This window comes from Lissotriton vulgaris, chromosome 5, assembly GCF_964263255.1.
Source record: "Lissotriton vulgaris chromosome 5, aLisVul1.2, whole genome shotgun sequence".
NCBI lineage: Eukaryota > Metazoa > Chordata > Amphibia > Caudata > Salamandridae > Lissotriton > Lissotriton vulgaris.
Window position 1 is genome coordinate 1,265,848,448 of NC_141693.1, and position 26,743 is coordinate 1,265,875,190.

The following is a 26,743-nucleotide window of genomic DNA, read 5'->3' on the forward strand; positions in this document are numbered from 1 at the left end:
AATAAGAGTTTCGAGATGTATGTGGAAAAAAAGAGTCAGAATCGGTAAAAAACAGTTGGTAAAATACCGATTCGGTATTTCACGAATCGGAATATACCGAATTCATATTTACCGAGTCGGTAAATAAGAAATGGGTATTTTCCGAATCTGAATATACCGAATTCTTATTTACCGAATTGGTAAATCAGAAATGGTAAAAATGGCATATCGAGATGTAGGAAACCCAAAAAATACCGAATACCATGAAAATCGGTATTTAAGAGTCGGTAATTACCACAGAATGAAAGCAGGTGGAAACCAGGTGCAGTATATAAAATAAAGCCCCAAAATGCAACAGTGCAACCATAATGGCGGCTTTCTACATAATGACTAGGCGGCTACGGATAAAGGCAGCAAGAGAGAGGGTCTGGCTAAGGGAGGAGCAGGTGTATAGGCAGAGGATCACCCTATTCCAACTGACTGAACCAGAGATCCTGAAAAGGTACAGGCTACATCCCAGAACTATCCTGGACTTGATCAGGGACCTCCAGCCATATCTGGAACACCCAACCCCAAGAGCACACGCCATCCCACCCCATGTGCAGGTGCTGTGCTGCCTACACCTTCTTGCTTCTGGGAGCTACCCACATGTGATTGCTGTTGTAGGTGGGGTGTCCCAGAGCTGCCTGTCATGTTTCTTCAGGAAATTCCTTGACGCCATGATGCAGAGGATGGGACACTACATTGAGTTCCCTGACACACCTGCTGAACTAGCAAAGACCAAAAGCGATTTCTACCAACTTGCAAACTTCCCGCACATCATAGGCTGTATCGATGGGACGCACATCCTACTATGCCCACCTGCAGCAACAGAACACATTTATAGAAACCGGAAGTCTACGCATTCAATCAATGTGCAGGTGATCTGCAACGCTGCAAACATCATTACCAACATTGTTGCCAAATTTCCAGGAAGAACCCACGACTCCTACATCTTCCAGAATAGTGGGATATACACACGCCTTGTTGCTGGTGATTTCGGGGATGGATACCTGCTAGGTAAATAACTGTGAGACACCCTGATAGCCAATGCAGAAGGATCAATCATGAGTATGTTACTAATCATTATTTCATTTTCCACACAGGTGACAGTGCATATGCCCTGCGTTCATTTGTCCTCACCCCTTACCTGAATCCATCCACCAGGAGTGAAAGGCGTTACAACGTGGCACACAGAACAACACGTTGCGTGGTGGAATGCACCTTTGGACTGCTTAAAAGCAGATTTCGCTGCCTCCATAAGAGTGAAGGTGCACGGCAGTACACGCCAATGATCTGTTGCAAAATTATTGCGACCTGCGCCATGCTGCACAATCTTGCCACCAAGGAGGGCACAGAGGTAGAAATCACATATCATGAGGACATAGATGATGGGACAGAACAAGCCAATCACAATGCAGCAGGAGCAGCGCCAGCAACAGATGGCAGACTGAGACGTGCAGAAATCACAACCAGATATTTCTAATAGAGTGAGGAGACACAGGCATGTTTAGTTCCTGAAGCACTCAGTTTAATATGCACTACTGCACTTCACATATACCAGACCACATGAATCAAACAACATCCGCATTTCACACTGGGTGCCAAAGTTCACTTCACTGTGACCTGTCCTGTGTTCAGGATTATTTGCTAATGCCTGTGCCTACGCAATATGGTGTGGGAGCTACGGGCCAGGGGGTCAACTTGCGCAGTGGTGCCAGGGTCTTCTACATGGAGCCTGCTGCTCCGACGAACATCCTGTACAGGCGTGCTGGTTCCACTCCTGCTTGTGGACTCCTCTGTGTCCCCGACACACGTGTTACCAGCAGTGGCTGTCTGCTGTGTCAGCAGTACCTCCATAGCAGAGGTCACTCTCCCCATCCCCCTGGACAAGTCACTGCAGCAGTGCACAATGTCAGTCTGCATGTTCACTGACCGGCGGCATAGCAGGGTGGTTGCAGTTGCCAGCCGGTTGATGGCGTTATTCTGCTGCTTAAGTACGTGCCTATTCCTGCGCCTTTCTATCTGGTCACTCTCCAGTATGTCACAGAGGGAACCCATGCGCACACCCATTTCCCTCACCCCCCTCTGCCATGGACTCCATTCCTTTTGCCATGGACTCCATTCCTAGGCCCATGGAGCATATCCCCCGATCAATGTTTGACATCCTGCTGTTCAGGATGCGCACCTGTCTGTGCACTGCCATGATCCCTTTGGCCTGCATGCGCTGGATCTTCACCATAGTGGTTTCCAAACCAGCAAAGACCCCCTGCATTTCCTGCCCCTCGTCTCGCTCACGTGCCCTACGACCACGGACACTTGCACGCACAGATCCTGATGACCACTGTAGCCCTGCGTTGACAGCCAGTGGTGGAGTGCTGTGTGTGTAAACCTCCACCTCTTCTTCATCAGAGCTTTCTATGATCCTGAGTGGTGGAACATCCTGCCTCCTTGGTCTCATATGCACAGAGGACCCTGAGCTTGGCGTTGTGGCACCTGCAGGTGCTGCCGGAGTCTGTGTCCCAAACAGCAGGGGTGACAGTGGCTGTATTGTGGTGTCTTCCTCCAATGCTGTGGGTGCCTGCACTGTAGAAGTGTTCTCAGGGACAGTGCTGGGTCCTGATGTGTCTGAAGGCTTCTCCCTCGCAGCCGTTGCTGGTGCACTCACCTCCCCTCCCTGCGCTGCATGCGCGATGACTCTCCTGTGGGCAGACATGGACAATGATCACCTGTGCGTCTTTATTAAACACATTCCTATCACACAATGTCCTACGCCTCAACTGCTTGTGTATGGGAGTGTGGCATGGCATGCTGAATTCTGTGTTGGCTGCTTTGATGTATGTTCCTATGACTACGACTACCATGATGCATTGGTGGTGAGTACTGACATGTGTTCTGGATTGTGATTCAGTCACCCACATTGGGGAAGGGGCCAGGGAATGGGTGGTGATTCATGTCCATGCATCTAACCTTTCTTTCTTGCAGCTCTGGCTGAGCTGTCAGCATCCCCAATCCCGGGTATGCATTCCGGCTCCAAGGTGGATTCCACCAGCTGCTCCAGTTCAGTCAGGCTTGGTGCATGGCTCTTCCCTCCACATGTGGCTGAGGATTCTTTCCTCTGGGTTGAAATCTTTTGGTGCTGATCCTCAGGTTATATCACCTTTTTTTGATATCTTCAATTTTCCGATGTGTGACCCCTAGGGCATTTACTTTGCTCTGGATCGCCAGCCAGGTGTTTCTTTTGACAGACTCTGCTACTTGCAGGGACTGTCTCCCAAAAAGCTGGCTGTAATGCTGCACTACCTCCTCCACCAGCACCTGGAGCTCAGTTGTGCTGAATTTTAGCTTCCTTTTTCTATCACCTCCATCCTTCTGGCCTTCCTGGGACTCCATGGTGATGCTCTGCTAGGCTCAGTGCAGCCTGCTCCTCTGTCTTCCCTCCAGCTCACCAAACAGTTCTGTAGCTCTGCACCTGCATGGGTGTGGCCACCTCCAGGTACTGGGGTGTGGTACTTGCATCTGATTGGTTGATTTCTCAGTTGCTTTGTTGTGGGGTGTGATGGGTGTCCCTTATTGGTTAACTGGCTCACATGTCTTCTATTCTAATTTTCGAGATCGGATTTTACCGATTCGGTAAATACCGATTCGGTAATCTCCGATTCGGTAATTTCCGATTCGGTATCTCCCATTCATTCCTATGGGCCTGGAGGCCCATAGGGTTGAATGGGTGATACCGAATCGGATATTACCGATTCGAAGATTACTGAATCGGTATTTACTGTGTTTAGGTTCCGATTGTTACCGATTCGGTATTTCTTACCGATTTTTTTACCTACATTCAGTTTTTCAATTCATAAATACAGATTCGGTATGAATCGGTATTTAAGAACTGGAAAAATGAAATTACCTACATCGGGCCCTTAATCTTTCCTTAAGATAAACCGAAATGTCATACCAAGGTACTCAAATATCAGTCTTTAATGGGTAAAGCCTGATGTTTGTACTTCTGTTACAAGTAGCTAAATTCCTGAGTGATTTGGCACTATAAAGCCCGGAAACAGGAACTTTTCAAAATACTTTCAATGTAGACTTCAATAAATCAGAAATGTATATGTGTGGTGTAAGAATCTCTAAGGTAATGCATATACACTTGAGAATCAAGTTATCAATTGTTCGAGCAATGACCATCAATAGTGTTGTTAGTTCTATCGTCACTTTAAAGACCTAGTAGAGATTCACACAGCTACTCCAATTGAGAGTATTCAGTTCATATTCTACAAGGTCAGTACATTTGTCTAAATCTAGCATCTGTGAAAGGTAGTTAGTCAAGGTTAAGTAATTCCAAAATTCATGAAAGCTTCTGGTGAATCCTTCTAAAAACCACATTCCTGTTGAGGAGCATAATATCAGCAATCCTGTGAACATCGTCCTTTATATTCTCAGCCCATTGGCAATCTTTGTATTTTTTATTTTGTTCTGCTACTAGGTTATTTTAGTTGCACGTAAATTAATGATTAGAAATCCTTGTCTTTTCCCCACCACAGTTTCTGCCAATGAAGACTGTTTGTGGTACATCAATAAAAGTGGATCATGGAAGCCTGGCTTTGACTGTGAATTCTTTTCCTTTTGTTGTGGCGATTGTCATCATCGCTACTGCTGCAGAGATCCTTTCAGACTCTTCCCCGAGAGGCAGCAAAAGCACTGTGTGTCGTTCAGGTATGTACAGATCCAAAGTCAGTATTTCGATGCCTTATGCTCAACAAACAGCTCCCCTACAGTACAAAACGTGTGACTGGCGATACATGAAATCGATGTTTCAGAAATAAGTTTTCTTTCAAGATTAAGTAAAGGAAAAAAGATCTTTGCTGCATGCTGAAGATAATTTTGGGTGTACATAAATTATGAAAGTATGGCAATAAAAGTTAGACTACACTCACTCAAAGGCAAATGTGTTACGATAATCTTAGGATCTGACCTTATGGAAAAAGCTGGTTCTAATTTTTGCTTTATGTAGCAAGTTCTGTGTAATGGGCCAGATCATGACCAATTCGAGACATTGTGCTTATACATACCTCATAAACCTCTTTGTATTCCTCACGTTGTTTATTGATTAGACCAGGACACTACAACAGTAACATAGATTGTTCATAGTTCATTATACAGTTCAAGTTGCAACAGCAGTTAATATTCAGTAGTATGATTGGAAGCTATGTGAAAGAGTGTGTGCTATTAATTCTGCAAAAACGGTGGAGCACAGCAATCCTTCATGTAACCTCCCTCTAAAAGTAGTACCATGAAAACTAAAGCATCTTACCAGAACTATTGTAAGATTCACCCAAACATCATTGATCTACTTTACAATAGCAATATTTTGCAGGAAGGAGGTCACTGAGAAAGCATTGCTTAAAGGAGACTGACGCAGTGCACTCTGGGGAGATCTTCATTCCTGCTGCTAAGAATTCAAACTCCTGAGGGCCTCACTTATCAAGGCTGAGCAACCACCATGTCTGCATATGTTCTCGTGTTCTCTCTCTCCCTCTGTTTATTTCTTACATTTCCCACATACCATGTTAATTTCCTTAAATCAGCTGTTTTATGTGTGTGGCATCTTTCTTTCCTCATGTGTCTCCTGTCTGCCCTGGTAAACCTCGTGGCAAGTTTGCAGAAAAGGTAAAATCTTACACACCTAGTTTTCACGACTGGATCCACATGGAGAAAAAAATCAAAAAGTGTACTTTCATATACTTATTGATGCAAAGGGAGGAAACATCTGGAGACTTAGACCATACCTGAAACTTAGATTGTGTAAGGAAAGACAAATTCGGAATAGTGGCATTACTTAAGATTCTTAGAAAGAAAGTGGTACCGCTGGGATTCTCATATAGATTTTTACCTTACCAATCCTTAGAATCCCTGGTTGACTGAATCTTTATTGCCTTCTAAGAAGTGTAAAGGGAAGATTTCCAAATCATAACTTTTGTCAACTTAGTGAATAATCAATCAAATCAATTCTAAAAGTACCACTAACTACGAAAGGAAGTTACAAAATGTATTACAAAGCCAAAAATAACTGAACATACAAGCACCTTAGTAAGAGGTTCAAGAAATAAACTGGCACTAATACTAACCTAATCCTTTGCAAAAGTCTCAAACGACTCAAGATCAAAATCAGAGTAAGTTCAAGAAGTATTAGGCAAACGATAATTTTTCCCACTTGAAGTCTTGACTGCATTTGCTCCAAAGGGAAAGAAAATGTTATCTGTCCCTACACTAACTCTAGGTGACATCCCTACTTAGTATTCCCTCCCAGGCAAGAGAAAAAGGTGTCAGCAGTGATGACTTCCTAAGAAGTACACACTTTCTGTAGATAAGTAACATTAAACTACAGAGCTTGTTCTAAGATGCTCCTTCCTAACCCCTCACCTGCCTGTCTTGTTCCAAGTCTACATTGTGCTCTCTGCCTCGAAATCTACTCTAAAGGCTGCCCTCAAATTCTGCTCTCCACCCTCAGGGTGCTGTCCCTAATACAAAATCCCCAAAACAGTAAACACTCCCAAATCACAACCCTTCAGGCAGGTACAGCCTCTTGGTTTCTTCCATCAAGACACCATCTTCATCCAAAAACTATTGCTGTGTCCTTGGGTCCCAGGCACCTTCTCCGCCAAATGTTGCATCTCTGCATTCCAGTATACTCCCTTCATTCTCACTCCTACCACCCTAACTCCTAAACTGTGGATTATTCTACCTAACAAGCTTTGTGTCCTAGCACCTGCAACCGAAACGTATGAGAAACAACCTTGCACACACTCTAAGTTACAATTCGACTTCATTTGCAAAAAGGAGCCTTTTCCCAAGGAAAATTACACATTTCAAGTCTACATGTTAGCTGAGCTAAGAAAATACAGTTAGGCCTCTGCTGGCGCTTTCATGTCTCAGGCCTCTACATATTTAAATGCATTTCTAATACTACAACATAAGCAATACATTTCATTATTTATTTCGAAGGCATTAATCTTCTCATGTTAGAGCATCATGCATTTCTTTGATAGGCAACTTACACGTGCAACTTCTAATATGGCACGTTTATTCCTGAAGCAACATTTTAAACACAAAGCAACATTTCTGCATTACTTAAGATATATTCTTGATTAAAGCACTACATTAGTCTTTAAATAACATAAGCACACTGTTAGAACTGGGATTTCTGGTTGGCTAAGGCATGCGCCAAAGCCAGGCAGAAACCACCACTCTAGTCAGGGCAAGGGAGTTACTCTCCAAAGATAACCCCTGCTCACCCCCTTGGTAGCTTGGAACGAGCAGTCAGGCTTATCCCGGAGGCAATGTGTAAAGCATTTGCCCACGCACACAGCAACAACATCCCAGGCACACTACAAAAGGAACTCCACACAAGGTTATATAAAAATAACTTTTGTATTCTCAAAACACATCAGATAGTAATCACACAATATACATTGTGCCAACTGGCACGGGCAATGTTCACAAGGGGACAGGGCCACGTGGGTCACTGTCAGGATCAACACCTAGCAGATATTGGTACAAGTAAAAATAGATCATAAACCTACAACCAGTAACTACTGGTAATCACTGTACTCCACCTCAACCTGTAACATAAGCTACATTATGTACAGTCACATCAGACGCAAATTATATCCTGCGCCAACCTCAACAGCATAAACACATTATGCAATCTGTCACTAGTCTAAACACATTAGACCCTACATCCTAAGTATAACTCGCATTTAGGGGCGTAAAGCACAGAGTGAAGTACAATCTCACTAACACAAACCTACATAGGTGAAACAACCTCATAATCATAAACCACAGTTTTAGAGGTATCAGATGCAGGTGCGCAAAACATACTATACACAGTACATTTCCTAGCAGCACAATCATGAGCACATAATCACATGATGGCCTTGCGCCCTATCCATATACTAGCCCCCCCTGGCCAACTGGCCATCTCACGAAGGGGCTCAAATGTCCTGTGTCCAGAATGTCAGGGCGCACTGCTAAGGCAGCGCCAGTCAGGGGTGCGCCATCTGCGCAAACCTAAACGTTGCAACTGCCCACTACTTGCTGGGCAGCTGAGGACAAGAACATGGCCTAAACGCTGCAGCTGGCATTAAGTGCTGCGCAGCTGTGGAAGGCCTGGCACCTCTGTGCCACTTCTGTCCCTCTCCGGGATTCTCACAGGAACTGCGCCTAAACGGTGCAGATGCACACTACTTGCTGGGCAGCTGGGAAATAAACTACGGCATGGGCCCTCACTGGCCCTTTAGAACAATTTGCGCCAAAATGTTTGACCCACCTAGGCTCTGAAACAGCATAGGGGCGTTGGAGCCATCTGGCTCTAAAATCAACTGTGCCCCAGGAATTCCGACCTTCAAGAGCCCTCTCAGGAATAATAGAACTGCCCTTCAAACAAATTGCACCAGATGTGGGAGCCACGGAGCTCTAACGATAATCAGGTGCCATGGAGCACACTGGCTCCTCAAATAACAAGCATGGGCCTCTCTGGGCCCAAGTAAACAAGTATGGCAAGATGTTGGAGCCCGCAGGCTCAAACAAAACATGCCCCACACTGGAGCCTCCAGGGGCTCTGCAAAAAATAACTATGCCCCGGCTTGGGAAATAGTGAGGCCCTTAAAGCCTAAGATATTTCCCCCAACGTTGGAGCGGCCCGCTGCAAGCCGAGGCCGCTCGAAATGCGTCCAGGCACTGTGCCTTTATCAGGCACCACTAACATCAGCCCATACGGAGCCCCCCAGCCCTTCTCTACTCACTGGGCTGTTCTCTGGGGACTCCGCTACGCATGCGGTGATCTCCTCTCGCAGGGGACTCTGGCGGGGATCTCCTCACTCCCTGGACCCGTGGCAACACTCCTCTTGTGGAGCGGGCAGGGGACTCAGCCTGGGGAGCCTCAATGGTGCAGCGGGCGGGGCTCTCTCACATTGGAGAGCCTCATGGCTGCGGCTGCACTTCTCCTATGGGGCTCTCCCCTCCGCATGGAAGACCCACAGCATCGCTCACGCGGGCCTCTTCACCCGGTACCCCATCTTGGGACCGGGGTTTGTCACCGGCACTTGAGGAGGCAGGGTAGGCTCCCGACCTCCTCTCTCCCGCCCAACTTCCTTCGACGCCGGTGGGGCTTCCCCGCCAAGGCGGAAGTCCCGCCCAGCGTCAGGCACCGCATCGCCTGACTTCCTGTTTTAGGGACGGGTCGCGGCGGTGATTTCGGCAGCATAAACGGGGTGGCACCCGTATTTAAAATGACACCTTAAGTGGGGGAATTAACAACCGGAGAGCGGGGTGGGCACCCGATCTCTCAATAAAAGAAAAGACGCAGGGTGGGCACCCACGCAGTAAATTAAATACATAAAGCAGGGTGGGCTCCTGCTAAACCAAAGCAAAAATATGCAGAATAAGCGAGGGGCACCCGCAAAAGCCTGCAAGGAGGGAGCGGAATCCCTACGAGGGGGATTCCCTCGGCAAGGGCCTCAGCACCACTCTGCTCAGCCCCCAGGCTTCCAAGGCAACATCAAACCTTGGCAAGAGCAAGCACAAAGGGGAACAAGTTCCAAGAAGTCCTGGGCATAAAGAAAAACAGCTCCCAACAGGGGATACGCCCTCCAGGTATCCAGGGACAGGGCATCCAGGGGCTGGGCAGGGCCCAGGGAGGCAAGCCTTCCCCTGGGCCCCAGCAGCAGCACGACCCTGGCAGATTCAAATCCGGGACAAGAACATTTTTCATGGGGTCACAGCCCCTTTTTGATACAATTAAATCTTTTGTCTCCTAAGGTGCAGGCAAGGGGCGAACCAGATGCAACTGGTTCTTGAGCACTTTGCTTTGCTCAGCCCCTCTGCCCATTCACAGGATGAGTCAGGGACATCAGACACACTACAGGGGGTGGAGCCAGCATTGTGTAGGTAAGGCACAGCCCTATTCAGGTCCCAGGTGCACTCCTCCCTGCCATCAACATGCAGATCTCTCCATTTACCACCGGGGCAGACCAACTCTGACTCCTGGAGCCAGGCACACCAGTCTGCTCCAGCCAATCACAAGCCAGACAGTCAATTCACATTTACTGCACAGACATGCCAACTTCTAGAAGTGGCACTTCTCCACTAGACACAATAAATCTGCGCACATCATCGTGCAGCATTTAATCACACGAGTTCGCCCATACCAAACTCGACCCTGCACTTCCCACACATCAGGAACTACCATGGTCACACATATTCCCCATGCATTCCTATGGGAGGGCAGGCCACTCTCACCACACATACACAGAGAGTGCACGCACTTTACACTGGACCACAGGGAAAAGTGCGCAGAGGCCTAAAATCACCAACACCAGGTTACAGAAACAGGCTAGGCAAATGCAAAAAGTTTCGGGGTGAAAGTGGCAAAAGGGCCAAGTCCAACACACACATCTATATAATGCACTATTCTTGATTTAGTTCTACAGCTTTAATAATCACACGTTAATACAGTCCTCTAAATATGCGGGTGCTGACTACTAGGGATTATAATGCACCACTACAATTTTCAAAATAACATGGCGCCCTACCAGTCCCCCCCTTTGATGACCTGTGTCATCACATACTACATCATCCTTGTGAAAAGAACCGACTTAAACAGAACTTGTTGCCACTCTTCCTCTTCTGAGCAACTCCATGTTCTTGAGATTCTGATATTGACTGTCCTGCAGTCTCTCCATTTGTGTCTGTAGCACTCTCAGCGATCTCTCCAATCTACTAGATCTATACCACTTGTAAGCTCTTATCAGACCCCACAATCCAAACACACATGCCACAGCTATTATCATAACCAAGGAACCCTTTTCCAAGGTTCTCAAACCAACTCCCTACCTTGCGAAATCCCTTACCAACTTTTTCCCACACAGTTTCTCAAGACAAGTCTTCAATTTCATAATGGATCGCAGTAATATTACTTATGTACTTCTCCAGGTCCTTACTTTTATCAGGAATGTATGTGTAGCATTCTTGGACCTTCAAAAGTTTACAGACTCCTCCCTCCTTTGCTAGAAGGTCATCTAAAGCAAGACGATTTTGCAAAACCATTGTCCTTATCTATAACATCTCTCCTTGAACCAACACCAACGATTTAGCTGTATTCATTGACAATTCATCCACAACAGTCGCCAACCTTCTAATCTTCACATCATTCAAAATCACTCCCAAGCTTGGTATCATTGCTCCAGAAATATCTCTAACCACAGCTGCTGCACTTTCACCTCTCTTTACTCTTACATGTTGTCCTCCTTCTAAAACTCCAAATCTTCTGTATGATAAATCTTAGGGAAAATGATTGCTAAACAACATGTACCATACCATTTCTCAGGCAATAGCACATATTCATTCCTCCCACAAACAAAATACATAGTTAGAATTATCTGCACGACACCTTGCAAAAAGTCCTTTGCGTAATATTTCAACGTAAAGGTGTGCTCACATGTGGTCTGCCCCACATTGATATTTTTATAGTATGTCTGTGGCCTACTTATGCACAACTTCCCCTTCTGCACTTCATCTAGAGCTATCGGATCATAACTCACCTTCGACTTGTGTAATTTCTCTTCATCTGTCCAGTTTACTTTACCCTGTCCTGAATCTCACAACTGCTTTTGTTTCCTGTATCTATCTTCTACTTGATCTATGAATTTCTTATCCACGTCTGACAATAGGCACGTCAGATTGTGGTGATGAGCATAAGCTGTATCCAACTCTTGAGTCGGAATGAAATATCGTTCTAAGTCTATCCTCTGATTTGTAATAATCATACTTATTCAAATGCTTATAAACTGGCACTGCAGGAAGAACAGCATCATAATTTGAAAAGAAATTCTCAAAATGCTTTCGTCCATAAAAAATGCTAAGCAGCAAACTACATGAAATACCATATGTCAATGGAAGATGATGGTATCTGATAGCCTCGTCTACTGAAGCAGGTAATTGCATACACACATAACAGTCTTTCGCATCCATTTCATCAATATATTCATACAACAATTTTGCATACGCATTAAGCTTAAATTCACCTTTAGACAGATCTGCTTGTAACCTACGACTCTCCTCTAGTAGCAAAGCTCGTTCGTCTCCTATTTTGACCGCTTTCTTGCCAGGAGTATTAGGTGTAGGTGTTCCCTCTACCTCCACTGCCAGCTCATGTTGTGCTAAATACGAAACTACAACTACTAGAACTATCACTCCTCCTTCAAGTGTGCCTACTATGCACCTAGCCCTACGATGTGGGTTTCCAGCCTCCATGGTCTCAGGACTGATTGTAATTCTTGTTCAGCCTCAACGCTCAAGAGTCACTTCTTCTCCTCCTCCAGTTTCTTGAAGCAACTCGAACCACACCTCGTAAAGCTGGAAGTATCCTTTTATTTCAGTTCCTTATTTACAGCATGCAAGAGACAACCTTAACCCTACACCGTCTCTGTGGAAAGCCCCTAAATTTCTTCTTCTTCCACTCGGACCTAGGTTATCTAATTCAACTTATTTACAAGAACGTCTCTTTAATCCAAAATAAGATTTGCTCCAACGGCTTCTAGAACATGCTGCAAAAGTTCAAGACGAAGAACAATAGATTAACGAGATGGTGTTTCAGTTCCAACGGTAGGAAATATCAGTCTATTCAATATCAGGTTGCAAATTCTGCTTAGTATCGGTGGATTCGGAACTGTGGTGGTCAGTACTCCTTTAATTTCAAGTCCTGGCACCAACAACACCAAGTCCAGTTTCACGTTAGGACTAGTACTGATCACTGTCACTGCTCTCACTCTTCCCGATCTCAGTACTCCTGGCATCAGTCACAACGTATGTCCCCTCTGGAGTCGTGTACTTTCGGCAAGGCACTCTCGTTCGTCTTGATCTCCTCAGACCTCCACAAGCTTGCCCTTTTTCACTTTCGTCCGACTCAGACTCTTCAGACACGGAAGCAAGATCCCTCTTGGAGACCAGCCTCAAGTTCAGTCACCTCTGTCTCTCCTGCCACTGCTCTTCTGCTCTGCTGGTTCTCCTGCTTTCTATTTGTTCACCCTGCTCACAACTTCTCTCAGCTGAGTCTGACTTTGGATCACCTTCACAGTCACTTCCCCTTTCTGAGGCAGTTTCAGTGTCGCTGGCGTTGTGACCCTCCTCAGCTTGGTCTAGTGTGCAACCAGCTTCTTCAGTCACCCTCACAGCTTGGCTTGTCCCCTCCAGTGGCACTGCCACTTCAGCTGGATTTTCATTTGGGAGAGGAGCTGTTTCTTCCAAGGGTGCTGTAACTCGACGGGTGTGAGAGGCATGTACCCAATTCGGTAATCCTTCACACTCCACTGCCGTTTTCGTCACCAATATTACTGGGTAAGTACCTCTCCAACGAACATCCAAACAGCTCTTTCTCACGTGTTTCCAAATCCGCACCCAGTCCCCCAGACTCAGGTCGTGACAGAGATCACTTGAAGCCGGAACCACAGCAGCCTGCACCTGATGAGACACAGAAAGGATGACATCAGCGAGTCCCTTGCAATAATTAAGGATCAGCTCATCGGTGATGCTTATCAAGGCTGTCGATGGAACCGCTGGTAACCTCATAGCCCTCCTCATCAGCACTTCATGAGGTGAAAGAGCTGTTCTGTCTGGGGTACTGCGCATACTCATCAACACCAACGGCAAAGCATCAGGCTATTTCAGAGATGTGGATGAATACACTTTTGCCATTCAAGCCTTCAAAGTCCCATTGATCTGCTCCACTATCCCAGAAGCCTCTGGACGATAATTACAATGGAGTCTCTGATCAACATTCAGCGCTGTGCAAAGCATCTTCATGATTTCACTATGGAAGTGTGTTCCCGATTCCAAAGAGGTCCGAATCCCAAACCTAGGAATGAGTTACCTCAACAACAGCTTAGCCACTGTAAGTGTATCGCACCTACGTGTCGGGTAAGCCTCCACCCACCTTGAGAACACACACACCACTACCAAGATATACCTCAGCCTGTTGCACATAGGCATCTCAATAAAGTCCAACTGCATCCTGTTGAAGGTCCCCCGGACCTCCCAATGTGACTCATTGTCACCACAGTCTTCTTTCCAGCATTCATTTGTTGACATATAATACATCTCTGACACACAGCTTCCGCCACTGCATAAAACTTGGATTGTAACACGTTTGTATGAACACTCGCACTATGGCCTATCTTCCCAAATGCTCTGCACCATGAATCTGCCTTGCCATCCGGCTCAACAACTCATCCGGCAACATCGCTCTCCCATCACTTGAGACCCAAATGTACACATCCCCTTTCACACAGCCTCAATTGATACACACATTCTTCTCTTGGTCTGAATCCTGTTCCTGCAGGCACTTGAGTTCATCCCACTTATCTGCCATGGCCAACATCGTGTTAAACTCTGTTCTTTCTTGGCTCCCTTCTACATGATTTTCAGTGAATGAGCAACCCTGTTCGGCACAGAAACGTGCAAGTTCGTCCGCATAGCGATTCCCAAGTGACACAAAATCTGTCCCTTTTCCATGAGCTGTGCACTTAACAACTGCAATTGCCTTGGGGCGCTGTAAGGCCTCCAGGAGCAACCTCACAAACTCCCCGTTTCGGATGGGCAATCCAGACGATGTCATGTAACCTCTCTGGGACCATAACTGTCCAAAGTCATGAACCACACTAAACCCGAACTGGCTGTCTGTGTAAATGGTAATTTGAATTTGGTCTGCTGCCAAGCAGGCACGAGTCAAAGCAATGATCTCAGCCACCTGAGCGGAGTATACTCCTTCCAAGCACGCAGCTTCAACTACTCCCATAATGGTACATACAGTAAATGCTGCTCTCAGCTGACCAACACTGTCTCTTAAGCATGAACCATTGAGAAAAAAAATTTCGTCAGGATCAGGCAATGGTTCATCAACAATGTCCGGTCTCGGTTTGGTGCAAAGCTCAGTCACATCAAGACAATCATGGTCAGCACAATCTTCATCAAGTGTGTTTGGTAACGGCATAAATGTGGCAGGATTCAAAACTGAACACCTCCTAAGGGTCACATTCTCCGCAGCAAGTATAAGCTGCTCGTAGCGTGTGAGCCTATTATTGTTCAGGTGCTGTGTCTTGGTCCTGGTCATCAAAATTCAACAAAATGTGGAACATAAACAATTAGTTGGTGACTCATGACAATACTCTCACACCTTTCAATGCTGATACCCGTTGCAGCAATGGATTTGAGACATCCGGGCAACGCTGAAGCTGCTGGATCTTAAGTAGTTGAAAAGTAGGCAACTGGTCTACGACACCTCCATGATCGTAGACTAAAACTGACAGTGCACAACCTTCTCTTTCACAACAAAATAATAAAAAAGGTTTGTTGTAATCAGGCATCCCCAGTGCCGGAGCACCACAATCCTCTCGAAACTCCAGGAACGCCTTCATACAGTCATTGTCCCATGGTACCGGATCACTCACATCCTTGTGCGTCAGTCTCTGTAAAGGCTTTGCCTTTAATCGGAATTTGGCAATCCACTGGCGACAGTAGCCAACCGTCCCTAGGAACATCCTGACTACTCTCTGAGTAGAAGGCACCATCATGCTCATAATTGCCTCAATCCTGTCTGATGACACCTTCCTTTTGCCTTTTTCTATCCGGTGACCCAAATACTGCACCTCATTCAAACAGTACTGTAGCTTATTTGTTGACACCTTATGTCCTTTCTCTGCCAAATGATTTAATAAGGCGATGGTATCAATCCTTCATGCATCTTCCGTTTCTGACGCCACAAGGAGGTCGTCTATGTACTGAACGAGAACAGAGTTCTGCAGCAGTACAAGACTCTCAAGGTTCTTTTTCAAGATCTGATTAAAGTTCGATGGACCCTCTGTGTACCCCTGAGGGATACAACACCATGTTAAAACATGATTTTCCAGCTTAAATGCAAAAAGAAATTGGCTCTCCTCGTGCAATGGAATTGAGAAGAAAGCCTGACAAAGGAAAATCATGGTAAACCACTCTGCTTGACATGGAATCTGAAACATTATTACAGGTGGATCTGGCACCACTGGACAACAGGGAAAAACTATGTTGTTAACCCGGCACAAATCCTGCACAATCCTGAATTTCCCGTTCGGTTTCTGCACTCCCATAATAGGCGAGTTACATGGACTGCCCATTACTTCCTTCAAAATTCCCTGCTTAATCATAGTCTCAATCACACGCTTTATTCCTGCAACTGTCTCTGGCGTAAAATTGTATTGAGGTGTTCTCGGGAATTTGACATTCTGCTTGATCTGAATCTTAACGGGCTTGTTAGAACTGGCTTTTTCTGGTTGGCCAAGGCTGACACCAAAGCTAGGCAGAAACCACCATTGTAGTCAGTGCAAGGGAGTCACACGCCAAGATAACCCCTGCTCACCCCCTTGGTAGCTTGGCACGAGCAGTAAGGCTAAACTCGGAGGCAATGTGTAAAGCATTTGCGCCAGCACACAACAGCAACAACATCCTAGGCACACCACAAAAGGAACTCCCCACAAGGTTATTATAAAATAACTTTTGTATTGTAAAAGCACATCAGATAGTATCACACAATATACATGATGCCAACTGGCACGGGCAATATTCACAAGGGATTATGTACACCAGGACAGGGCCACATGGGCGCCTGTCAGAATCAGCACTTAGTAGAAATTAGAATAAGTATAGCACAAAATAACAGTTATAAATCACACCCAGTAACTACTGGGAACAGGTAAGTACCACCTGTACTGGAAAGAACAACCACCTAAGAATAAAATACATTTTAGGGGTATAAGCAAGAACACAGAACACATGATGCATAAAAACATTCAGAGGTGTAATAACAAGGCACCTGATGCATCAAAAACACATTCAGAGGTGCAGGAAAGGAAGAACACATGATGCTTAAACCAACACATTCAGAGGTGTAAAATCCAGGAAGACACATGATGCATAAAAACATTTAGAGGTGCCAGAACATAACTCAATAGCGCAAAAACACATGATGCCTAAAAACATTCAGAGGTGTAAGACAAGGTGCGTATTTACATTTCCTAGCACCACATCACATTTCCTAGCACCACATCACATTGCGCTCAACTCACATTAGGCAATTACCATCAAATAGATAATCACATTGCGCCTAAATAAAATCACATACCAGTCCCCATCTAATAAAGGGACTAGAGCCCTGTGTCCAGAATGTCAGGGCGCGCTGCCTTGCAGTGCTAGTCAGGGGTGCGCCACTATCGCAAAACCTAAACGTTGCAGGTGCCCACTACTTGCTGGGCATTGGAGAACATCCCAAGACCTAAACGGTGCAGCTGCCCACTAATTGCTGGGCAGCTGGGAGTCAAAACTGCAACAGGGTCCTCACTGACCCTAGAACAGAACTGTGCCAACTGTGGGAGCCACACAGGCTCTGAAACCACTGGTGTCCCCCAAGAGCCTCACAGGGCTCTAAACATCCATGTGGGCAGGGAGCCTCTCAGGGCTCTAAAAACAATGGCACCTCGAGCCTCGCTGGGCTCATAAAACAATAATGTGGGCAGGGAGCCTCGGGGCTCTACAACAAAGCATGCCCCCAGAGCCTCTCTCAGGCTCAAAGTAAATAAAAATGCCCATGAGCCTCTCTCAGGCTCTAAATACACAAACTGGCCCCTGGAGCCTCGGGGCTCCAAACAGAATGCAGCCTTGTCGGAGCCTTTCAGGCTCTATCCACCGTTGGAGCGGCCCGCTGCCATCCGGGGCCGCTCTAACCTTCCCTCTCAGCCTCCAGCCCTCCCGCACTCACCGGCTGCTTCGAGACTCCTCCGGTGGCGGTCCTGGCCAGCGGGGCTCAGAGAGGCGTCGCCTTCCCTCAGCGCGGGGCTTCCCTGTACTCCGGGAGCCACGCCCGGCCGTTGGCAGCCTCGGCCGCCATTTCAGATTCACCCGGGCCCCCTCCTGGGACCCGGGGCTTTGGGACATCACCGCGGGGCTCTCCTCTCGACATGGGAGCCCCTGCGGAAGCTCGCGCCACCTTCCTCCTCTTTTCCCGGGCTTGCCTGGGGAAGCCCTTCCGGGCCGCCAATCATGGAGCTCCTCTCCAGTGACGCGGGAGGAGTCCCTGCCGGCTGGGCCAATCCCAGCGCGGCCTTTCAGTGACATCGGCGGCTGCTTCCTCTCAGCCCGGGGCAGCGGCGGTGAACGCACGGGGACAATAACGAGGGGTGGGCACCCTCGAAGCAGATATTATCGGGTGCCGTAAATTAAAGAATAAATACGCACCTGCTATTCCTCACGCAAAATGTGGGGCGGAGGAATGCTCGCAATAAAGCAAAAAGCGCTCCCAAGCGCTAAAAAGATAAATCAAGCTCTCCTAAGCGCTAGGGACAGCATGCAAGCGCTTTCAGGAGCTAGAAGCTACAAGTCAAGCAAAGTCCTTCAGGAGTCCAGGACCTCAGCAGTCCAGGACAAAAGGGGGAGCACAGCTGCTACCAGAGAAGTAAAGTCCATCAGGTGTCCAGGGGCTGGGTAGGGCCCAGGGATTCCCCTGGGCCCAAGCAGCAGCACGCCCCTGGCAGGATTCAAGTTAGAAACAAGAACATTTTTAAAGTTTCACAGTACCCTTTTTATACCCAAAATCTTTTGTCTAAAGGGTGCAGGCAGTGTGAGAACCAGCTAGAACTGGTTATAGGGAATTCCTTTCACTGGCCAGGCTAGGGACATCAGACGCACCCCAGGGGGTGGAGCCAGCATTGTGTGGGGAAAACCCAGCCTCACTTAGGACCCTCAAACCAGAAGGTCAATCCACAAGCAGGCCCAGGCTCACTCCTCCCCTCACATCAGCATGCTAAACACTCCATTCACCACCGGGGCAGACCCTTCCAGACTCTTGGAGCCAGGCTCACCAGCCAACCTCAGCCAATCACACGCCAGACACAAATTACACAAATATGCCAACTTCTAAAAGTGGCACTTCTACACTAGACACATTCATGCCGCATATACCATTACACAGCATTCAATCTCACGAGTTTGCACATATCAAACTCGACCCTGCACTCCCCACACATCAGGAACTACCATGGGCATACATATTCCCCATTCATTCCTATGGGAGGGCAGGTCACTCACCACACATACACAGAGAGCTCAAGCACTTTACACTGTACCACAGTGAAAAAGTGCGCAAAGGCCTAAAATCACCACCACCAGGTTCCAGAAACAGGCTAGGAAAAAGCAAAAAGTCTCGGGGTGAACCTGCCAAAAGGGCCGGGTCCAACAGGGCTCAACTCCTTTGATCAAGCCTATGTCCTCAACAGTGAAATCCCTCACTTCCTGTGAGACTGAATCTCTCAAATCAAGTGGAAGCTCTTCCACTGTCACAACGGGGTACATTTTGATGCACAAATGTTGATTTGTGACCTTAAAAGCAGCATCATCATCATTGGTTTGCAGTTCCACTCCCCTGGGGGTGCAATATATGGTGCAATTGAGTTTACACAAGAGATCCCTCCCTAGTAAACAAACAGGGCACGAATCGCACACTAGAAACCGATGTCTACCTCGAAACGTTCCTATCTTCACTTGAATTGGTTCAGTCAAAGGGCTTGTCATTTTCCTATTTGCAAAACCTACAACTTGGATAGCTTGTCCCGAGAGGGGTAGGTTGGGGACTACTGCAGATCTTACAGTAGAACTGGTAGCACCAGAATCAACCAAAAAGGTGACCATCAACATCAGCTTCCACAAATGATCCCCTCTGGTCTACCTCCAAGACTGCCCCAAGAGTGCAGTCTTCCTCCCCCCTCAGGCACCGTCATGCCAACGGGTCTAAGTAGCAGTCACACCCTCCTCAAAAAGAGGCATCTGCTGATAAGTTTGATTCCCTGACTGGATCCTCGGAGGCTGGGGAACCTGTACTCGCGGAGCTGAAGTCTCCCCTTTCATCGACCTTGGCTTCATTACTGTCTTTGTCACTTCAGGCGCCTGTACCTGCACTACCTCTTCCTCCTGCTGCATCTGATTTGCAGGATTCAAGGGACACTCGCATCTCCAGTGTCTGATCTGATGACAAAGGTGACCCTCAGTAGTCTTTTTTGAAGTTGCCAAGTCTACTCTCGGCTTAGAATCCACTGTGTTTCCCTTTCCCTTATTCTGACCATTCTGTTTCCTTCCCAGCGTACCTCCACTTGACTGTACTTGACCTCCCTTGCATCTGGACCAGTATCAGTTTGTCCTTAAGCTTCTTATGCTTCGAATCTACCTTGTCACTGCAATATCTAGCATACCTCAGTATCTCGTCCAGCGGTTTGTTCTGCCAACAAATCAAATGCTGCTGGATCATAAGACAAATCTCAGGTCTCAACCCTAGAACAAACTTCGAAACAAACTGTCCCATATCCTTAGGGTCCATGATATCCAGACCTTTGTACTGCGTAAAGACTTGCAACAACCTTTCGTAATACTCATGCAGCGTCTCCTTTGGTTCCTGAACTGTCCAATCTATTTTCACCCAGTCAATATCCTGTGGTGGTACCTTGGATTTCAACCACGTGATCACCTGCTCATACTTCTTCATGACAATCGAGGATGGACCCTTCGTGGCAGCATCTCTGTCTGATTCCGAAGTGGGTCATTCAACAGCAACCTTACAAGCTACCCACGAATCACCTGGAACCACTATGTTGAACAGTGTATTCAAATCAATCCACAACACCTTCGAGATCTTGACAAATCTCTCAACCTGCTTGTACCATTCTGAAGTAAATCAGGGTTCCCAAGGCCTACACGCTCCGGAGATAACCCACTTACACTCAAGAACTGTTGACACGGAAACTGTAAAAGGCAAAGAACAAGTTTATTAAGACCCCATGGGGTGGTGGTACACTCAAACAGCACCCTTCGGTAATCCAAGAGGTATCACACCGAACACCGGTGTGACCCCGGTTATATACAGTTTTGGGACAATAAAAGATAGGCGGCACAAGTTAAGACACATTTTAAGGACATATATGGTCATGTTTTGGAATACTGCCAGCTCATTGGAAGGGGCACAACTCCGCTGGTCAGTTTGGTGCACATTCCTGAAGGCTTACTGGTCAGCTAGAACTGCGCATGTGCGGCTTGACCAGTACTAAAAATAGCCTGTTGCTGGGCAGACTGGAGTGGTCAGTGGAACAGACAACGGACTAAAGGGCACGCCGGCCACGAGGCCGCTTATGATCTAAGATGGCCGCCGCAACATTCAAAATGGCGTTTTCGTATATAGCCAAGTTAAGGAGGACAACGTGTAGGTTCAGCTAATCGCTAATGCGGCCGGGCCAATTACGACAGACGACCCTTTTAGCGTTTAGCTGAATCTACCTCATAGTGAACATAATCAGGATGTTCGTCCTCGATGTCTATTAACATGATTTGTGTCACCTCTTTGTGAAGCATCATTTTGTCATGGGCAAGAGCTCGTCTTGATGGTATGCAAGCTGATAAACACATTGAACATAAAGCTGGGCCACATTGAATACATAGGCATATGAAAAACATAGCTCCCACAAGTACACACAGAATCGTCAACAGTTTCCAGCCCCAAGTAGCAAGCATGGACCAGAACCATCCCGAAAGTGTCCAAGTTCCATTGTCCGGGTGTATTTCAGCTGCAATTTTATGAAGCTTGGAGATGGCATCATAAACGGATGGAGAATTGTCCGGAATATATACACAACAGCTGCTTCCGATAATTCTACATGCCCCCCCACGATCAGCCAAAACGACATCCAATACCATCCTGTTTTGGAGTGTAACAATCCTGGAAATCTGTAGTTCCTCGGTAATATTCCCCAGGGCAATGGCAGTGTCATTCGCAACAGCCTCGACAACACGTGTCAGTCGTCTGATTTTCCGGCTGTTCAATGCAGCCCCCACAAAGGAGAATAGTCCTAAATTAAAGTCCACATACTGTTGCAAAGCAGTGTCTGTTTGGTCAATGTCATCCAGAACAACAGTTCGCTTAACCCTATTCAAGACGAAGTCGTGATACAAGGTGTAATCATTGTGATACATTGGAGGGGCAATGAATACAGGAGGTAACACAAACGATACGTAGCACGTGCCCAACCACCCCAATGGAAGCTGATGGTAGCCCTTCGTTCCACAAATAAAATATGTATTTCGTGATGCAACAAATGAAATGCCATTCGGGCTATCAAAAGTGAGAGTAGTATTACATTCGCTTTTCCCCACTGCAATCGAGCCCTTATTCCTAATACATAAATCGGCTTTTGTAGCAATGACATTTATAACATGTGCACTAGATACATTAATGTTCCGCTGATTGCTGTATACACGTGGGGCAGACACATTATCAGGCCTATACTCTTCCCATTCAAATCGAGTGCCCTCAGCCCGTGGAAACCCATCCTTGTCATGGGAACATACTTTATTCAAGCGGAAAAGCACCCCCCCTTTTGTTGGCCATCTCAAAGTAAAGAGGAGGGTGTACCAGGCGTTGCATGATCCATTATGCGAAAACGGGAGTGGAATAAGTGGGGTGCCCCCTCTCTTCTGGTGCCCTGGCAACATCCCACACACCCAGCAATTTGAGGTATTGGTCATGTTATGTGTGTGGTGAAGAATCTGAATGAAGCTGTTATTTAAATACGTTTGTCGGTGTCGTTCTTCATGAAAGGGCAGTGTAAAATGAAAATGTTCAGACGGAGCCGGGGTAGTCGGCAGCAAATGTTCACGTACAGGCACCACAAGTTCGACTACCCAGGCTATGACAGCTATCACCACGATAGTCAGAACAAAGAGAAAGGCACCCAATATTTTCTTATCACGAGATGCCGTTGATGCCATAGTTCAGAAATGTTCGTGCAAAGTCTCAAATAACACAAATTGTTCACAAAGTCTCAGATAAACGTGCGTGTATACCTAAAAAAAAGAAAAAATACGGTGCTGAACTCCGAGGTAGCCGTTGTTTTCTTCTCCGGGCCAAGACGGGTGGCGCTACACTGGCAGAACTGATCCCCCCCCCTTGGAATTCCCGGTTTCCGTTTCACAAACCTGGAGCGGTAACCAACCAGTCTTAAAATGCAAAAAAAAATCTTCTTATCGAGGACGCAAGTTGTAGCGCTCTCGTCCGGCAGCAGCTTGGTCCGGGAAGGCTCCCTCAACTTCGGCCGACGTCACAGCTGGGCTCTTTTCTTTCTCCAAGATCTCCTTGTAATCAGTCAGCACAGCAGGAATCACCAGATCCGGAGAGACACGGCGACAATGTGTCGAATGCACCCACCGCTTCCTGTTTGTCACTCGTACAGCGGTGCGGGTTACAAGGAGGACCTGTTCGGGGCCCTTCCACCTGGGCTCCAGACTGCTTGCTCTCTCAAACGAGCGAATCATTACGTGGTCACCAGGGCGGAGATCATGGCCCTCTCCAATAGAGTTGTCAGGGAGCGCTTCTCGAACCTGTTGATGAATAGAGAGCAAATCATTTGTTAATCGTGCCAGATAATCATTCATCATAACACAAGGCACATCATGTATTAATCGCGGCTTGGGCACCCCCCAGATATTCATAGGGCGCCCAAACACCACCTCATAAGGCGTAAGGCCAGTTCGTGAGTGGGGTACTGATCTAAGAGAGAGTAGCGCTAGAGGCAAAGCATCTGGCCACTTCAACGATGTAGACGCCACAATTTTGGCCAGCTTAAGCTTCAACGTCGCATTGTACCGCTCGACCAGACCTGCTGACTGAGGGTGGAATACAGCGTGGAACTTCTGCTGAATCCCTAACCCCTTCAGTCCATATTCCACAATCTTTCCAACAAAATGGGGCCCATTATCGCTCCACAGAAATTTACAAACTCCAAAGCGAGGAAAGAATTCCTTAAGCAACACCTTAGCTGTTGTCAAAGCCGTGTTGTCTTTCGTGGGGTAGGCCTCAACCCATTTGCTAAAAGCACATACCACCACTAGGACATACTTCAGGTTATTGCAGCGCTCGAGTTGGATGTAATCCATTTGGAGCACCTCAAATGGTGCAGAAGGTGGAACGAACCCTCCTTTCGGAGTATGGGTCCCCTTTCCAGGATTGTGTTGCAAACATACCAGGCAGGTCTGCACTACTCTCTTTGCAGTATTCGCAATCTCGGGATGTTCCCAAACTCGTGTTAAAAGCCGAGTGATTGCAAGAGCTCCGACATGGGCCAGTCCATGTGTCATCTGGACCATCGCCTGTAAGTAAGCCGCAGTCAATTTCCACTTCTCCATGTCTTTGCTTCTCCAACAACCCTCGTCATCTAGTACCCCATCTGCTGCCCATGCCGCGAGTTCAGATTCAGTAGCTGATTTTTGAATATCCAGTATTTCTGCTCTAGCATCATTCCATCGCTCAGCCTGTGATTGTACCACGTACATGGGGGAGCTAGTTCGGGACATAGCCGTTTGTCTTGCTATGCTGTCTGCAAAGGCATTTCCTTGGCCCACTTTATCCGTGATCTTTTTGTGGGCACTGCACTTCACTATCGCTACTTTCTTAGGGCCAAGCAACGCATTTAGGAGATCACGCACTAGATCTCCGTGCATAATGTGCTCTCCATGTGATGTCAGAAACCCACGTTCTCTCCAGAGTAGCCCGAAGTCATGGGCCACTCCAAAGGCATACCGGCTGTCCGTGTATATGTTCACACATAAACCGGCACTCAATTCGCAGGCTCTTGTTAAGGCTATCAGCTCTGCTGCCTGAGCCGACTTTTGTGGTATCCTAGCTGTTTCTACCACTGTCTTAAGTGTCGTGATCGCATAGGCTGCGGAAGTCGTACCATCTGGCAGCCTTAAACACGATCCATCAACCCACAGTTCCCCATCCACATCTGGAAGTGGCACATCCTGTAAGTCAACACGACCCTTTGTCTGTTCCTCGGTCAGGAAAACACAGTCGTGATGTTTTTCTTCCTGACCCTCCTCGGCCGGATAGGGCAATAAAGTGGCAGGGTTCAAAGTAGCGCATCTTTTCAGTGTAATATGTGGCGCCAAAAGTGTCAGCTCATATCCTGTTAGCCGTGCACTCGTAAGGTATTGGGTCTTTGTTTGGTTTAGCAGGGCATCTACTGCGTGAGGAACTAACATCAACAATTTGTGTGATAACACTATTCCCTCACTCTGTCGTATGGCCACCGCTGTTGCTGCTACCACTCGAAAACACCCAGGCAACCCTCGTGCTACAGGATCCAGAATGGCAGAGAAGTATGCACATGGTCTCTGCTTATCCCCGTGTAATTGCACTAACACTGACAACGCGCACCCATCATTCTCGTGCACGTACAATGTGAAAAGTTTCGTGTAGTCTGGTGTACCTAACACGGGTGCGGAACAAAGGGCCTGCCTCAACTGCTCGAAAGCCTTCTGACATTCATCTGTCCACTCAAGGGGCATTGGTGTAGCTTTGGACAGTAATGCTAGCAAAGGTTTTATGATATGTGAAAAACCCATGATCCATTGCCTACAAAAGGACGTCAACCCTATGAAGGCACGTACATCTCTCTGCGTGCGGGGGACTGGTGTGTCTAAAATTGCTTGAATTCGATCAGATGTTAATGCACGCCCCTCCTTAGACAACAGATGACCGAGATAGGTCACCTGGGGTCTACAGTATTGAAGCTTTTTCTTGGAAACCTTATGATTGTTTTGTGCCAAAAAGGAAAGCAACGCAAGTGTGCTCTGTTCACATTGTGCATAGGAGTCAGCGGCAAGCAGGAGGTCATCCACGTACTGGATGAGCGCAACGCCAGACTGCAATTTAAAAGAATCTAGCTGCCTTTTCAAAGCCTGGCTGTAGATGCTAGGACTTTCAGTATATCCTTGGGGAACACGACAAAATCTATACGATTTATTATTGAGCGTAAACCCGAACAGATATCTGCTATCAGGATGAACAGGGATGGAAAAGAACGCATTCTTTAAATCAATAACGCTAAAGGTGGTGGCTGTCGGTGGAACCAAGGTAAGCAAGGTCGTAATATCGGACACCACCGGGTATTGGGGAATGACAATTTTGTTGATCTCTCGCAAATCAATAATAAATCGATAGATTTTGCCGTCAGTGTCTCTCTTAAGAATCGGAAGAATAGGACTGTTGCAAACATTATAAGGGACCTCCTCCACAACCCCTGCAGAAATCAAATCCTGAACAATGTGTGTCAATGCAATTTCACCTTCTCTCGAAATCTTATACTGTGGTACTCGTGGTAGAGGGGCCCCCTCCTTAACAGTGATGTGTATTGGTGGAATACGCATCTCTCCCACATCCGTATCTGAGGTCGGCCATAACGTATGCGGTAGAGAGGCCAAAGCTGGAATATCTAAAATAGCATAAAACCTGTCAGGGTCAGGATAATTGTCATTCAGGATAACCCGCACTCCCTCTGGAGCGCAACGTATTGTCGCTCGAAAATATTTAAGCAAATCAATACCCAGGATATTGTCTGGGGTATGGGGTGATAACAAAAATTGGCCAAAACTAAAGTATTTGTCAAGACATAGTGCAAGGGGCTTGGACAATGGGCTGGGGGAGGGTGTGCCATCAAACCCTACACACGTAATCATTTCGCCAGACAGGGGAGCCCTCGGAACCAAGTTTTTCGACAAAGCGCTACGAGTAGCTCCTGTGTCGACTAGAAATTGATCAGTAGAACCC

General features: G+C 47.0%; 1 protein-coding gene across 2 annotated transcripts in view; it reads left to right on the plus strand.

The window, feature by feature from the left end:
• SHISA4 (shisa family member 4) overlaps positions 1-26,743 on the plus strand; it is a 772,640-nt gene that overhangs the window by 74,979 nt on the left and 670,918 nt on the right. For both annotated transcript variants that reach the window (XM_086923109.1, XM_086923110.1), the window contains exon 2: positions 4,563-4,734. In XM_086923109.1, the coding sequence (XP_086779235.1) occupies positions 4,563-4,734 (172 nt within the window). The remainder of the gene's footprint in view (positions 1-4,562; positions 4,735-26,743) is intronic.